The 16631-nt window shown below is 38.4% G+C and overlaps 1 protein-coding gene across 1 annotated transcript in view; it reads left to right on the top strand.

Annotated features, from left to right (window-relative positions):
* LOC100726039 (ATP-dependent translocase ABCB1-like) overlaps nucleotides 1-16631 on the top strand; it is an 86426-nt gene that overhangs the window by 51808 nt on the left and 17987 nt on the right. The window contains exons 16-22 of the mRNA XM_063250520.1: nucleotides 1283-1456; nucleotides 2944-3090; nucleotides 5103-5210; nucleotides 7909-7986; nucleotides 8807-8890; nucleotides 12000-12203; nucleotides 16061-16161. Coding sequence (XP_063106590.1) covers nucleotides 1283-1456; nucleotides 2944-3090; nucleotides 5103-5210; nucleotides 7909-7986; nucleotides 8807-8890; nucleotides 12000-12203; nucleotides 16061-16161 — 896 coding nt within the window. The remainder of the gene's footprint in view (nucleotides 1-1282; nucleotides 1457-2943; nucleotides 3091-5102; nucleotides 5211-7908; nucleotides 7987-8806; nucleotides 8891-11999; nucleotides 12204-16060; nucleotides 16162-16631) is intronic.

Raw genomic sequence — 16631 nt, 5'->3', positions numbered from 1 at the left:
AAAATGGGCATCTGATATGAATACATAATCCTCAGATGAAGAAATACAAATGGCAAATAAATATATGAAAAAATGTTCAACATCATTGGTTAGTAGAGGTATGCAAATTAAAACAACATTGAGATTACATCTTACCCCAGAAAGAATAGCTATCCTCAAGAAATTAACCAATGAGAATGCTGGTGGAAATATTGGGAAAAAGGAACACTTCTCCACTGTTGATGGGAGTGTCAGTAATACAACCACTGTGGGAATCACTGTAGAGATTCCTCAAAAAACTAGGATTGGAGGTTCCATTAAACTCAGCTATTCCCCTTCTGTGTATTTTCCCAGAAGAACTGAAAACATTATACCTTAGTGATATATGTGCACTCATGTTTATAGCAGCACAATTTGTAATTGCTAAATGTTGAAAACAACCCAAATGTCCATCAGCTGTGGAATGTATAAAAAATGTTGTATTTTTATACAATGGAGTAACTACTTATCTATAAAAAAGTATAAACTCAAGACTTTTATAGGTAAATGGATTCAACCGTGTTCCATAGTCATAAGTGAAATAAATCACGTGTGTGTAAATTGCATGTGTAAACATCATATTGTCTCCCTAGTGTAAGAAAATGAGAGTGAATAACATCCCAAATCTACCATAGATATTGTGAAAGAGAAGGAAACTGCTCAAAAAGAAAGAACGCCTTGGATGGGGAAAAGGAGAAAAGACAAAAAGACAAAAGAAAAAATATGTATGCATATATACACAGGGATAAGCGATCTAAGATAGTTTAGTACTAATTTCTTTTAATTCATTGAAGAGTATGGTTTGTACTTATTTTGTTTGATCAATTTTGCGTGCCTATATCTTGTAATCTGAGCAACTACTTTGAAGATAACAATACACAGTATATTAACTCCTTTTACTTCCTATTGTTTTTTCTTTAAAATAAAAAAATTAAACTGACTGTGTCTTTTTTCACATTTTAAAATGAGAATTTAGAAAATTTCAGATGTGGCTCGTACTGCATTTCTTTTAACCCTGGTCCAAAGCAAACTTCACTGAACCAAATCCCCACAGAAAGACACACAGAAAGGATTTAAAATTTTTTTAGCACTTCAAGGGGAAATTTGCATATCTTCCAGTATATCACACAGAAAAGAAATAATAGTTTAATGTAATTCTTTCCTATAGTTAATTAAATTGTAATTTCCTTTGTGTCTAATGTTTGATAATTTTCATTCCTTAACAGAGTCTCATGGGTTATGCATATTTCTTGGTTTGTTTTAGACCAAAGGAAGTGATAATGAATTAGAAAATGAAGTTTGTGAATCCACAGATGAAGCTGATGCCTTAACTATGTCCTCAAGAGATTCAAGATCCAGTCTAAAAAGAAGATCAACTCGGAAGAATGCACATGAAGCACAAGGCCAAGAGAGAAAGCTCAGCACAAAGGAGGCCCTGGTATGCAGGAAGATGTAGTTTCTCTTTTAATGTAATTTTTTTATTAGTACATGTTTGTAGTGCATAATGATTACATTCATCATGAAGATTTGTCCAGGTCTTAATTCTTTTTTTTACCCCTTCCCTCCCGCCAACCTTTGCTCTCCTTCCCATTTACAAAAATTCTATTTCCATTTCTTCCTTTTGTTTTCTTTAAATCCCTTTTCCTTTCCTTTCCTGTTCCGTCTCCATCTCTTATACCCCTGCTCATTTGAGTCCTACTTCTTAATATCTGTCTTCCATTTTGTATTTTGGCTTTCTCACACAAATGAAGCAGTATGATATTTAAACTTGTGTGGTTTGATTTATTTCACTTAAGATTATGGTATCGAGATACATCCACTTATCTTAAAATATCTCATTTATCCTTCTTTATGGCAGAGTAATAGTCTATTGTGTATAAATACCACATTTTCTTTATCCATTCATGGGCATCTGGGCTGTTTCCAAGATTTAGCTATTATAAATTGTGATGCTATAAACATAGGTAGGCATGTATCACTAGTGTGTGATGACTTTAACTCTTTCGGAAATATGTCTAAAAGGGGACTGGTTGGGTCAAATGGAACTTCTAGTTTTAGTTGTTTGAGAAATCTCCATTCTGGTTTCCATAGTGAACTAATACATAAAATATATAAAGAACTCAAAAAAATTGGACCCTCTGAATTTAAAGATCCAATTAAAAATGGGTATCTGAAGTGAATAGACCCTTCTCAGATGAGGAAGTACAAATGGCCAATAAGTATATGAAAAAAATGCTCAACATCTCTGGCAAATTAAAATGTAAATTAAAACAACAGTGAGATTCCATCTAACTTCAGAAATAATGACTGTCATCAAGATATCAACCAATAGCAAATGATGGTGAGGCTTTGGAGAAAAAGGATCCCTTTTACCCTGTTGGTGGGCCTGAAAATTGATATGACCACCATGGAAAGGAGGACATACCGTTTTATGTAGTGAACCCTCCCCGTATTGTTCTCCAGTTGGTGGGGGAATCTGCTGCTGGGCTACAAGTAAGAACAAGCAATGATTTTTCAGAATGTTCCATAAACTCAAATGTCAACATTTTACAATGGTTGGAATTTAAATATACAAATTCATAGAAAGATTTAGAATTAGAATTTATAATGTAAAGAGCCTTGGAGGTCTTCAGATATTAAAATTTCTATCCTGTTCATCTCTATTTGTTAATAATCTTGTCATACTCTGAATAGTAAACCAAGAGTTAAATAATTGTTGATACATCCTTTATTGCTTTAAAACTATGTGGTACCATTAAGGGAATTTGTCAGCATTTTCTCAAAGCTAAATAGCTACCAGTTGATTAGGAATAAGAATACAATATATTTATTTTAAAATTTTGTATATAAAATAATTATGCCTCATAAAATCAACTATTCATCCATTTTGTAACCGGTATTTTTGTCATGTTTTATGTTATCTAGGATGAAAATGTACCTCCCGTATCCTTTTGGAGAATTCTGAAGTTGAATTTAACTGAATGGCCTTATTTAGTAGTTGGTGTGATTTGTGCCATTATAAATGGAGGCTTGCAACCAGCATTTGCAGTAATATTTTCAAAAATCATTGGGGTAAGTGTTTATGTCTATTTTTGTGTTTGCTTTTGAGTCCTGACTCAAGAATGAAAGAACTGTTCGTATTTGTCCTAGTGTACATAACCCTCCAACTGTATGCTTGACGTGAAACCAACCAGCTAGTCGATGTAAAATAGAAGTGTAGGCTGAGAGAAAAGCAATTTTGTAAACTGTCCTAGTCATGGTTTCTATCCAGGGTGTGTCGTTGCTATTCCAGCTCCCTGAGATAGTCAGTGGCATTAGTGAGGTGACTTTTCTATTCCTGCCATCGATGGGTTCTGAGCAAGAGCTGTGTCCCTTCACTAGTATACAGTGGGCTTCCTCAGGTGTTTATCGGACAGAATTGAGAATGACCTGCTCTATAACATACTACTGGACCCAGCGACCAGGCTTAGCATGCTACCTGTGTCAGATGTAATTGTCATGTCACTTGCTAAGACTAAAATAAAAGGAAAGAGTTTCCTACTAGATATTGAGGTTGACAGCTTGTATCTACCAAGTCTAGCAGTGGCATTTTCAGTGATAAGTTAGAGCTTAGGCAAGCAGGTTCTTTGCTTAGTGAAAGATTGTCAACCATGGAGCCAAGGTCACCCTTGCCGTATTGTTGAAAATCTTGTGTAGAGAGATTGATTCACACAAGAAACGCAAATCGAGCAACAGATTTTTATTTTATAACACAGAAAATCTTTAACTATTCAGGCTGACTGAGGACTGTTGATTTCAGGTTGATACTTATATTATTGAATTCATTCATTTATTGAATTCATTCAATAAATCCCTCTTCTCTGTGTAAGTTGCTCAGAAGTAGGTTACTTGCCTAGAAGGGGTGTGACCTTGGGTTCAAGATCCAGTAAGACAAAAAAGGTAAATAAACGAATAACTCAGTGTCTGTTTTGTGCCAGGTAGTTTTATACATGCTGAAAAAGTAGGAAGGAGACAAATGCTTGCCATGCAGTGTGTGTTCTAGCACAGGGAGCAGAAAGCTCTGCCTGTAAAATGGAAGTGAGCGGATATTTTAGGTTCCCTGGCCAATATGGTCTCTCTCGCAATGATTGATTCTGTTCTTGTGGAGCCACAGCTGTGATAAACAGTCTGGAAACAAACAGTGAACAACGATGAATTCCACAGAAACTTGATGTAAACATGGTGTGTAGCTTGCTGACCCTTGTCCTATCGGTGTCTTGTAGGCAGGAGAAGTAGGCTGTGCTGCCACCAGAAGCGAAGAGTGGAACTGAATGATTTAGCAATGAGTTTGGCTGTGTGTAATGGAAATTTGGTTTAGGGAATTTATATTTTCCCATGGTTATATTTATATTTATTTATGTTTATTCCTGTAAATAGTAGCCTGGAGTTCTGTCATGCAGGGCTGGCTTGAGAACTCCAAGATACTGAGTGTGCAGCCAGTATTCACCCTGTTGTAAATAGTGGGCTCTGATCACTTGAGTTTATGTCCTTGTGTCATCCATGCTGGCTGTGTTCATTGGAGCAGGTTAATCCATCTGTCTAAAATCTGAGTTAATGGTTACCATAGTAAGACATCTGGTGCTCAGTCAGCCGGCCATAGTTCCCATCAATCTGCCCCCAAGCCTCCTTTGTTTTGGAAAACCCTGGGCTGAGTGAATTGCACCTGTCTATGGTTACCAAAACACATCACCTTTTCTCTAGACACCTCAGGACAATTTGGAAGGTTCACCTAGTAAAACAGTGCCTTGCTGTACAAGTCTCCAACGGAAAAGGAAGATGTTTGCATTTCTTTTTTTATATACTAAGCGGGCACTCATTGCCCCATGAGGTAAACTGAGCATGAAAAGTATCACATCAATTTGTGAATGACAGTCCACAGGGAAGAAAGAAAGAAAGGTAGATGGAGGTCCGCATTACGGAAGCCAATCCTGATACACAGTGTAAACAGCTCCCCTCAACCCCAAAGGGATGCCATTTCATAAATGGGTCAGGACATTAATGATTTCTTAATACGTGAATCAACAATCTTTAATATTTTCTCACAGATTTTTACAAGAAATGTTGATCCTGAAACAAAACGACAGAACAGTAATCTGTTTTCACTAATGTTTCTAGTCCTTGGAATTGTCTCTTTCATTACATTTTTCCTACAGGTAAGTGCCTACATTTTTATTTTATTATTTAGGAGACTAATAAACATCCATATATTTTTCCTATTAGTGCAATAGCTCCATTGTGAACTCGGCTACTAAAAACCACATTTTTTTGTCCCCTTACTCTCTTGCTTAACAATCTCCCCCCCAACTGGAAATGTTGGTGAATCAGAAGGAATAAGCTGCTGTCCTATTATGCTGATTGAAAATACAAGGTGGAGATTCAAACTGGCTTGGATGTCATTTTAGATTAAGTACTGCTGGACAATTTACATACTCAAATATCTTGCCAAATTTTATCAATAAGAAACAAACAAAACTTTCTAAACAGGTCACACTGCTTTCAAAAGAGTTTGGGAAGCTTATCGATCAACTACTTTTGTTAAAGGAAAAAAGAACTCTTATTAATGGATGAATGTCAATTCTCAAAGCTACAAAAATAAGTTTTAGAGTCAAATTTACAGATCATTTAAAATAAAACTGCAAAGGAATGAAGAGCCATAAGAGATTTAGTGTGATATTCCAGGATCAAATTGGTGCTCACTGAAGTTTGAGCATCACTTGCATAAGTATCCTATTGTGTGTCCTTGTCGAGTAGGTAGTTTATACTGTCTAAGCGTCAATTTTTTAATCTGTGAAATAGGAACAATATTGCCTATAGGTATAGAGAGTTTTCATAACCAAGTGCTCAGCAGGGGGAAATAATCACTTGTTAAATGAATGAGTGATTAGCCACATATATATTTTTTCTTTTATCGTTAAAACTTCTGAATGTGCCTTTAATGTATTATAAGCATACATTAAATTGCATTAACAGATAGTACACTGTTCTGACATTATAAGATGTACAGAGACTGTGTCTTTACTGAATATTTACAGTCTCACTGGGGACTTCAGTGTCACTGGAATGAACAAACTCACTACATACACTATTGCTATACCAACTATTACTGCCACTGGATTTCAGAGAAGCAAAGACTGAGCAGTGTCAAGTTGACTAAGGAACCCAGAGGTAGATAGGCTTGGAGCCGGTCCCTTCAGTCTTTGACCATTTGGCAGGGGAAGCAAGGGGAGGAAAGCCACACAGAATAATACTTGGAGCCTGAGCTTGCCTTCCTGCCACAGTCTGGTTCACAAGAATGGTTGGTGAAGTCCAGAGCCTCCAAAGTGTAGAGAATGCCCAGTGGTTAGAAAGGCTGGAGTGCCCATGGACTCATTTCAGAAACACAGGAAAGGAACTCCCGGGAATATGAAAACTAAGATGCTGGGTTCCTGTGCTCATGAGGATTCTCAAAGACCTCCACTCAGTTCCAGCTCCACAACCTTATAATTGTGGCCTCTAGCATCTCACCAGGCTCCTCTTGAACTTCAGTTTCTTCTGCAGTAGGGTGATCACAGGTTTGTCATAAGCAGTTAATAAGATGGGTATGTAAAACACTGTGTTGTGTAAGGCTAGCCATGTCATCCAAAAAATAGTAAGCCATGTCACCTTCTATTTGCTCCAACTGCAGACATCCTAGTGTAATCATTTCCAAGTAAATATAGACACTAATCGTTTCAACCTTAACCTCAGTCAGTACAGGATTATTCTCTTCTCTTGCCTCATGCATGAATGATATGCTTGAACAGATGGTTATGTCACATCACAGCTTGGCTGTGAAGTCTGTGGCCTGTGGATGTTGTGTACTTGACACACGCTGGCAGTCTGAGAGATCCATGGCCCTTTTTGGCCTTTGAGCTACATGGCTCCCAAAACCACACAAAACTTTGCACTGTTTCTTCTCCGTTTCGGTAACACTCAACATGGTACTGGGAATGCCAGCTAGGTCACTGCCCACCTCTATTACTGATACTGTGAGAGATTGGAGGCTGTTACCAGGGCCCCTCCCCTTCTCAGGCACCACATACCATTTCCACCCTGCTTTGCCAGGCCTTTATGTGGCAGGCCTTACTATTAGCTGCCACTTTGAGTTCTAGGAAGAAGGAAGAGCTCCGTGCAGGAGTAGGGTTCTGTTATCTTTTGTCCCTGGACATGGCCTAGAAGCACTCAAATCTTATCATGCTCTTTCCCAGGAGCTCTATTCCCTCCGCCCAAATTCAGAAGATGATAGTCTAGAAGAGGTACATGGAAGAATGTTCTCTTAGGGAGCTTTCCACCTCCACCTATTTCGCTTCCACAGTTTGACTTTTTTACATGAAAACTAAGAATTGTTTACTGTTCTCCAAACCCTTTTACGACTAGGGTGACCACAAGTACTTTTTTCCAGACTATACTCCAGGTCCTTGTTTCCTTATGAATAATAAATCTTTTCACTGTCACAAAGGCCCAGGTTGGGTGACACATGAGGTAGCGCCTGTATTTCCAGTGCCCACTGCCTTAGGAGCAGCACCAACTCCCTGATAGAGCACTGCTCACCAGGGAATCAAGTAGAGCTGGGAGTAAGGGACAGAACACATTCCCAATAAACCTCTGACCAGCCGGCCAGCTTCTTTGGAGTGGCAGGGTCAGTGTCGTAGCGCAGCTCTTCTGGCTACACGCCTCTGCTCCCTTGTAGCTTGCTACATAGTACATGGCCACGAAGCAATACAGCCTAGAAAACAAACCTCCTCAGCAGTGCTGTCAAGCTCCCCTCTTTTCTGTAACTGGTGGCTGAGTGTCTGACACATTGTCTGGATACCATGTTCTCTTTCTCCGTAGGGCTTCACGTTTGGCAAAGCTGGAGAGATTCTCACCAAGCGGCTCCGGTACCTGGTCTTCAGGTCCATGCTGAGACAGGTATGTCTGGGAGGGCTGAGTCCTGGGATGTGCAGGAATCCACAGGCTCAGGCAGTCAGAGCTTGGTCAGATTACCTGGACTCTGTGCAGCGTCAGTTGTCCCTCAGTCTCATCTCAGATAAGGGACAGAACCATCTCCAGTTGTATTCTGGGGCCTCTGTGTTCAGCCTGTCTGCAGGACTTCTTCTGATTGTTTGTTCAACTTCTCTTTCTTGGTGAGGAGAGAGAGTCATGACAGCCCATAAGAACACAGATCTGTCCAGGGGAAGAAGCACTTTTACAAGGGTACACAGTTTCTGTTGAGGCCAGCAGCACACATAGGATTCTCTTGCTGGCAAATGAACAGAGAAAGTGTGCTTTGCCTCCAGGCCTCCCCAGGGGCTGTTACTTCTTTCCTTCAGATATTCTCATTGTTCCCTTCATTCCGTTTTCCGCTTGGGAGTCTCTGCAGAGTGCACCTCTCTTGTCTCCACCCCTGTTCTAAAAACAGCATCTTCTCTTACTTTATCTTTTTACACTGCTCTATTTTTGTCCTATTTCTGTCTTTAGAAACTAGGCTTTGCTGGCACTGTTCATGATTTTAGAAATCATCCTTGAAAAAACACCAGGCACTCACAGTTTGTGGTCTTTTTTTTCTAATTGGATGATCTATTTTTGTGTTTTGTGTATTAAAGTCCCTTTGTTGTCTATGGAATGTTACATCCTGAAGCTAAATGAAAGGGAGTTATTTATAAACAGAACTGAGTTGGTCACTTTATTCTTGTAGCTAAGAGTCTTATCAACAGGACTGTAAAATAATAAAATCTCTTTTCTACCACAGGATGTGAGCTGGTTTGACAACCCTAGAAACACCACTGGAGCACTGACTGCCAGACTTGCTAATGACGCCTCTCAAGTGAAAGGGGTGTGTGCTTTGTCTCTGTTTGCATTTGATATACTTGGCCATTTTGAAACTTAGGGTCTGATTATAGATATTAGTCATCATCTCCATTAAAAATGTTAAGTAAAAAAGATCAAGATATGATATTTGTATGTACCAGTTCCCCATAATAAATGCATTTATTATGTATTGCAAACATATACTAATAAAAATTATTTGCAATAAGTAAAGAAAATGTTAGATACCAACCCCCAAAATATATTACATATTTAATAACAAAAATGTTGACAATGTAAACATTATTTACTAAACAATGTAACTTTTAGTTCCTTTTGTAATCAGGATGCATATAGAAAAGCAGTTGTTTAGTATAATTTATTTTTCAGAATATCATTCAGGATCAGTCTATGTTAGAGCTCAGTCAACAGAAAATTATTACCGCTATTGAAAAAAAAGATGTTTGACCACTGTCACAAAGTTTAGGGCTGCTGAAGTTCAGAGTAAAGGGAAGAAAGTATTTTTAAAAATGGGTTGAAACATGAGGCAGGAGGATCATTGCAAGTTTGAGATAAGCCTGGGCTACAAAGTGAACCCAAGATCAGCCTGAACTGCATAGCCAAGACCCTGTCTCAAAAAGACAAAAGGGCTGAAACAACTGAAAAGCACACTAAAAAAATAAAGTACAGGTAGCAGGAATAAGTTCAAACTGTCAAACCACCAGGTTTGCACACTATTGACGTGGCTTAATCCTGCTAACCATAAACCAGAAGAAACCATTACTCATGGATTCTTTCATTTTATTTGGATATGTTGTTATTCAGGGGGATAGGGGATAAAAGAATCATACAGAAATTAAAAGGAACAAGGTATCTTGAAACTTTGCTCTGGGAGAAAGTGGCTGAGGAATGGTGAAGTGAAATACTCATAATTTCAAAACAAAGTTTAGAAAATATCCTCTTTTTTTCCTAATGACCACAGTATTTTATAATTGGTGTTGAAGGGCTGTGATGGTGTTCTGAGGAGAAAATAGCAGGAGAGGAAGAACAGGAACAGGAGTTCGCTCCTCAGAGTTCTGCAGACTCCTGCTCCATGTGAGGCATGGGGAGTGTCAGGCTTGAGAATGAACAATCAACAATCCTCTAAATCAGAGGCGTAGGGGGCTTCACCCCCACACAGTGTGGAGTCCTGGGTTTTCAAGTACCACTTTCCTGTATGCTAAAGAGAATGTTGTTGTCTCTGGTCCATCCTACTGATTTCTGGGGTTCGTGCCTGCCATCCACAGTTGGATGTCTGGTTTCTTCAACATGATGTGGCAAGGCAGCTCCTGCTGTGAACTGGGGAATGTTTTGGGTGCTTCTCTCAGTCCGCAGGGATGTGGGAAGTGAGTTGTAAAAAGGACACGGGGTTCCTGAGAACAGGAGCCACAGACTTCATCCCTGCTTAGCAGACTCTCTCCAGGTCGCATCAGTCGAGCTTCATGTGGAAAATGTGCAGGATAGAGAACTACATTTGAAGGCCCTTGAAGGCCTGTCTGCTGTGTGATATTGCCAAATTTTGCAAAGCATTCTTTTACTATATGTTTAATGACAGTGTCAGATAAAAGTGTGATGTATTTTTATGCTCTTTCCTTCAACCATGGCACTGTACCCTTGTGTATAATTTAGTATATATGAAGGCTACTGAGAGTTGTGGGGTTGTTTCCCTGTTAAGTATTAATCTAGTGATTATATCAGAAACATTAAGTCAATATGGGGTATGTATCAGGGTATAAAGGGTTCCATCCCAGAATTCAGCGTGGAGAGCTGTGGTTATTAGTCAGTGCATCTGCTCAGAATGATGTGAGGTCACCGAGTATTTCCGAGGCAGCAGAGAGGTGAGACACTGAATTCCATAGCAATGGACCGAATGCACTTTGTGTATTGCCTGCTGGTGGCAATCACTGTTCACTTTTGAATGCTGTGGTCAGGCTTCCTGCCAACATTCAAGCTGAAAATCACATGACAGCTTAGTAGAAGCTATATTTCATAAGTGTAAACTCCATAATTTTCCAAATAAAATCCAAGTGATCACTTTTATGCCTATGTTTTGTAATCTGAACAACTGCTTTGAAGATAACAATATGCTATATGTTAGCCATTGTTAGTCTATTATTTTGTTTTGAACTTCTGTATCATTTTTAATCTTTTTTCATTTAATTTAATTTATCTATTTGTTTTATGGGGATCAAACTCATGACCTTGTGCTTGCCAGGCAAGTGCTTACAGCTCTTTTTTCATTTTAAAATTTAAAAAAGAATTTCAAATAGATTTAAATATACTTTGGGAATTTCTACTATTCCCAGTTTAGTGTCACTCTTCCTTTTTTGGTACCAGGAATCGAACTCAGGTACTCTTCTCCTCCTCCTCCTCCTCCTCCTCCTCCTTCTTCCCCTTCTTCCCCCTCCCCCTTTTCCTCCTTGTCATCGTCGTCATCTTCTTCTTCTTCTTCTTCTTCTTCTTCTTCTTCTTCTTCTTCTTCTTCTTCTTCTTCTTCTTCTTCTTCCTCTTCTTCTTCTTCCTTCTTCCTCTTCTTTCTCTTCCTCTTCTTCCTCTTCTTCTTCTTCCTCTTCTTCCTCTTCCTCTTCTTCTTCTTCTTCCTCTTCCTCTTCTTCTTCTTCCTCTTCTTCCTCTTCCTCCTCTTCCTCTTCTTCTTCTTCCTCTTCTTCCTCTTCCTCTTCTTCTTCCTCTTCTTCCTCTTCTTCCTCTTCCTCTTCCTCTTCTTTTTCTTCTTCTTCCTCTTCTTCTTCTTCTTCTTCTTCCTCCTCCTCCTCCTCCTCCCCCTCCTCCTCCTCCTTCTCCTTCTTCTTCTTCCTCTGTAATTTGCAGAGCTTGCTGTAGTGACCATCTTATGATTAAGGTATTCTTGGTATTTAAAAAGTTGGAAAAGATAGAACTGTGTAGTTGAACTCTAGATTGTTGGTCTTTTACTTTCATTGTTTATTCAGAAGTCATATATATCCTCATTTTCAAAATTGCTCAAATTGCTAAATTGAATAGATTTTTAGGAAAGCGAATTGTCATAGTCCTTAAGAATACATAATCATGGATTTTGAATACAGCATAAAAATATGACTCTAATTTGTTTCTTTTTCCAGGCTATAGGTTCCAGGCTTGCTATAATTACCCAGAATATAGCAAATCTTGGGACAGGAATTATTATATCCTTTGTCTATGGCTGGCAATTGACACTTTTACTCCTAGCCATTGTACCCATCATGGCATTAGCAGGATTTGTTGAGATGAAAATGCTTTCTGGACATGCACTCAAAGATAAGAAAGAACTGGAACATTCTGGGAAGGTGAGTCAAAGGAAATACATTCTAACTAGTCCTTCTGCATTGCTTCCTATTGCCTGTGACCCTCTGAGAACATTTTTGAAACCCTTCCTCTAAGCAATATTTCTTGTGTTTATTCTGTAGATTAGAAGCTAAATAAAAGAAGCACAAACGTCCTTAGCTCTCAGTGCCAATCTGACTGGAGAGGGCTTTTGTAGTTTCAAGCCCTTGTCTTCACATTCTTCTCTCTTCCTGTCCTTCAGTTATTTCTTTTTGCTTTTCTTACTCCTCACCTCATTCTTTCTCATCCTCTATTGTTTCTGTTTTGTATGCTCAAATCAATTTCTTCATTTTAAAAAGGCCAGTTTATTACCTGTAATGAGAGATTCAATATGGAAAAGTCCTTAGGGCACCCACTTCTCTTTTATCATGCCTCTCCTCCTCATCCTATCTCAGTTTCTCCTCCACTTCCTACTTTCTTCAGAGCTTGCTTGTGTGATTTTCTCTCATTTTTTAATAAATAATGTGACTTCTGTGACATTCAGTGTCTCTTGGCACATGCCTACTCCTTATGACAGCACAGTGAGGTGAGTTCTGTGCTCATGTCTTTGTTGAGTCTCAAGCACAGGCACGCAGTAGTCCCATTGCTCAAGAGCTGGTAAATTCGAGTCAGGATTCAAACTCAGCTGTGCTCCTGTGGGCAAAAAAAAGGGGTGGGGGCATTGTTTTGATGGCAGAATATATTCTGATACTACATGGCAGACATGAGAGGTCAGAGCAGGGCTGACCCCCAAACCAGGCCTGATGTCTAGAGAAGGGAGCATCTACTGATGCACACTGTGTTTTCACAGGAATCAGGGCAGGATGCAGGCAGGTAAGGTTGCTCTGGGTTTCAGCAGCCCAGGTGGCTAAGGTGCTTCTTCATACACTTTGACCCTTGTGGTCTGGCTGTGGTCCAACCTACATAACTTTGGTCCCAACCAGGGCGTACACCCTATGCTGATAAGTCTGTTTAATGATGTACTTTGTTTTTCTTTCTTCTTATAGTCTTGACTTTTTCCTGAACAAACAGTGCAAAATATAGGATAAAATTTATCAAAACAAAAGCACTTTCGTTTAATCATGCCACTAATGACACATTTGAAGTATCTTAGAGAAGAATGATAGAATGTTTATGGGAAGAAAATGGCCAATCCTAAATGAATTTATGGCTAACAAAATTTAGCATTTTGAAGTGGTGCATCTAATATGAGATTGTTAAGAACTTTATTAGGAAGGCTGAGGGAAGGGCTGCAAATGGATACGGATATATGTAAATATGGCAGATTTTCTAAGTTAGGAAGGTGGCAAATGCTCTAATTCAGTTGTAGCATGAAGGGAAAGTGGTGGTTGTGGCACAGCCAGTCCACGCAGTGTTGAAAATCAGTCACCATGTGGTCACACTTTTTAGGTGACTATTTATTGTTTATGGTATACCTGATTTTATACTGGGAACACTTCAAATGTTATCTTATTTAGTGCTTCAAAGAACAGAATTATCCCTTCTAGAGAGAGAAGAAAGCTGAAGATTCAGAAATCAAAGTCACATAGACAAAATCTCCCTACCGATGTACTTCTTATATCCCTGTCCACATAGATTCTCTACTCTTCTCACAAAAGCCCCCCAATTTCCTGTAATGCAAGTCAGATCATACTGACCCCTAATTTAAACCCTACAGTGCTTCTGATCATATTTGTAATCAGATCACTCCTCTTGCCCTAGCTGTGAAACCCTGCATGATTCATCCCCTGGTGCTCTCTGTGACCTCAACTTGTACCACTTGCCTGTATCCATGCTGTTCTAGCTTCACACATTTACTTGTAATTTCTGAAACATGCCAGCCTGGGTCCTTTGGTCTTCCCATGACTGAATTCTCAGATCTCAAATTATTACCTTTGCAGAGAGGCCTTTTCTGATACCTCAGTTAGTTCATTACCCATGTCAGCTTTTGTTATTTTCCTTTTTTTTGCTTACTAAATAAATGATCTGCTGTCTTCCTTGCTATGCTGGGACCAGAACTACTTCTGTTGATTTTCCCTTAAAGAGATACAGCATGCTTTGGAATCTAGAGAAAGTTGATGTGATCTCAGAGTGTACTTGCTCCCCAAATCTGTGTCATCAGAACCTCTTCATGACTTCTACATTGTGCATTATTTGTGCTTGTAGTTTTCTATACATTATTATGGATTAATGAGATATTGTATGAAATCCAACAATCAAAGTCATAATCAAATTTCAATGTTTATAGTCATGATCAGACTCCAGCTTATTTGAGGGTAGGAAGAGAATTATGGAGATTTTTGTTCATTTTTTTATGTCTGAAAACATTTTCCTTTTGCAGAAGTATTCAGAAGATGTTGCTTTCTCAGGGAACATTGGTACTTACTCTCTATAGTTAAGGTTCCCCTGCCTCATTGTGATTACTGAATCTTTATTTACAATTCTGGAAACCCAATAGCATATTAAATGGAGAGAAACTGAGACCATTTCCTCTAAATTCAGGAATAAAATGAGGGCATACTCTCACTATTCCTGTTTAATGAAATGCTTGAAATTTTAACCACAACAATTAGGTGAGACAAAGAAATAAAAGGGATACAAATCAGAAAAGTAAAAATCAAGTTATCCTTATTTGGAGTTGTTATGATCCTGTATTTAAAAGACTCCATGAAAAGGCTTTTAGCACTGACCTAGCAAAATAGTGGGATTCAAAATTAATATTAAAAAGCAATAGCTTTTATGGAACAATGAAGCAGCCAACAAAAAAAATCAAGAAAAACAATTCCATCATAATATCTTTAAAACAAAGGCTAGGAGTCAACCTAACCAATGAAGTGAGATATCTTTACTTGAAAACTACAGAGTACTGATTAAAAAAACACACTGGAAGACAGACTTAGCTGCAAGGATATTTATTACAATATATTTTGGTAAGGAAAAAATTGAAGAGATTGAGCAAAAATAAAGAAATGATATTGTCTATTGAAATCCCATTATTAATGTAGATGTTATTACTTTGGGAAATAGTTTTGATATTTATTAAGATAAAACACAGTGACAAACAAATATAGAAATACATTTCTCTTTGGTAAAGATGTAATCCAGGTATGTTACCAAACACCTTTAGTCCCTGACACTCAGGATGCTGATGCAGAAAAGGATCTCAGGTGGAAGGCCATCCTGGTCAAGCTACTGAGGCATCGTCTCAAAATGAAGAAAAACTGTTGGTGTTGTAGTTAAGTAGGAGTGTGTTCATCTAGTATGTATGAAGCCCTGAGGCCAACCCCTAGCTTCCCCCTAATTGTGTATGCTTAGAAAGTACAACATAAGCTAATTTGTAAGATATACTAACATGTAACTTCATGTTATTTTTTTATTATTGACAGTTAATTTCTCAATTATTATTGAGTTGTCATGAATGGCAGTTATAAAGAGAAAAATACAAATAATCACATTTTTGTAAATATAGAAAGTAACTGTTAGAATTTTAAATCTAAATATGAAAGAAGCAACAACACTGCAGATGCTGTATTATTCTGAGTCTTCAGGTTAATTTTGTAAAACTGTATGTAAATATTTAGCTTTGGGCAGGTGCTTTCAACCCTTTGAACCTAAGCTTCTTCTGTAAAGAGGGAAGGATTGAATTGGTTCATCTTCCTTCCAGATCTAAAACTTAGTTTGATAAATTCTTTAATTACTTCTTCCAAGGACACGATGCTTACAGGAAATACCAAATAATAAATTAAAAATGTAATGATAAAAGAATTTGGTTAGTCCATTTGGCAGGATTAAAGCTTATTGTTCCACTATGCCACTTCCTGATCAATGATCTCTGTTACAGATAGCTACTGAAGCAATAGAAAACTTCCGAACTGTTGTTTCTTTGACTTGGGAAGAGAAATTTGAACGAATGTATGAACAAAGTTTGCAGGTACCATACAGGTAATAATGACTGAAGAGTGTGAAGAGATTTTCAATCATCAGATCTGTTTTTAGAAGGATTACTTTGCCAGGCAGGTATATAGTATTAGAAGGGAACCAATTGGAAAGATTTGGTGATTACACAGAAGTGAAATCATGAGACCAAACTAAGGCGGGCATATCTCTAAGACAGAACATGGAACAGTGGGTAACACATGACAGTAAGTCAGGGAAAGGACCAAAAGAAGGGCTCTCTGTTGCCCATGTGGAGTTGCCCATTAGGATTTGCTCTGATTGAGGAGTGAGCCCTTTTTATATCACGCAAATTGAACTGTCAGTACACATGGAGGGGATGATATTGCCAGAGTGTACTCTTCCCAATTTTCTTCACTTCTCAGCAGACCCCTTCTGTTCTTCCTTCAACACTCTCATCCCAGTGAGAGTTTAATATATGATGTGCCCAATAATATGAACAGGTTCAACCTTTTGAG

Source organism: Cavia porcellus, unplaced genomic scaffold (assembly GCF_034190915.1).
Source record: "Cavia porcellus strain 051 isolate PalLab524CR breed Dunkin Hartley unplaced genomic scaffold, mCavPor4.1 scaffold_6, whole genome shotgun sequence".
In the NCBI taxonomy this organism is placed as follows: domain Eukaryota; kingdom Metazoa; phylum Chordata; class Mammalia; order Rodentia; family Caviidae; genus Cavia; species Cavia porcellus.
Note: the sequence above shows the minus strand (reverse complement) of the source record. Positions and strands in the feature narration are given on the sequence as shown.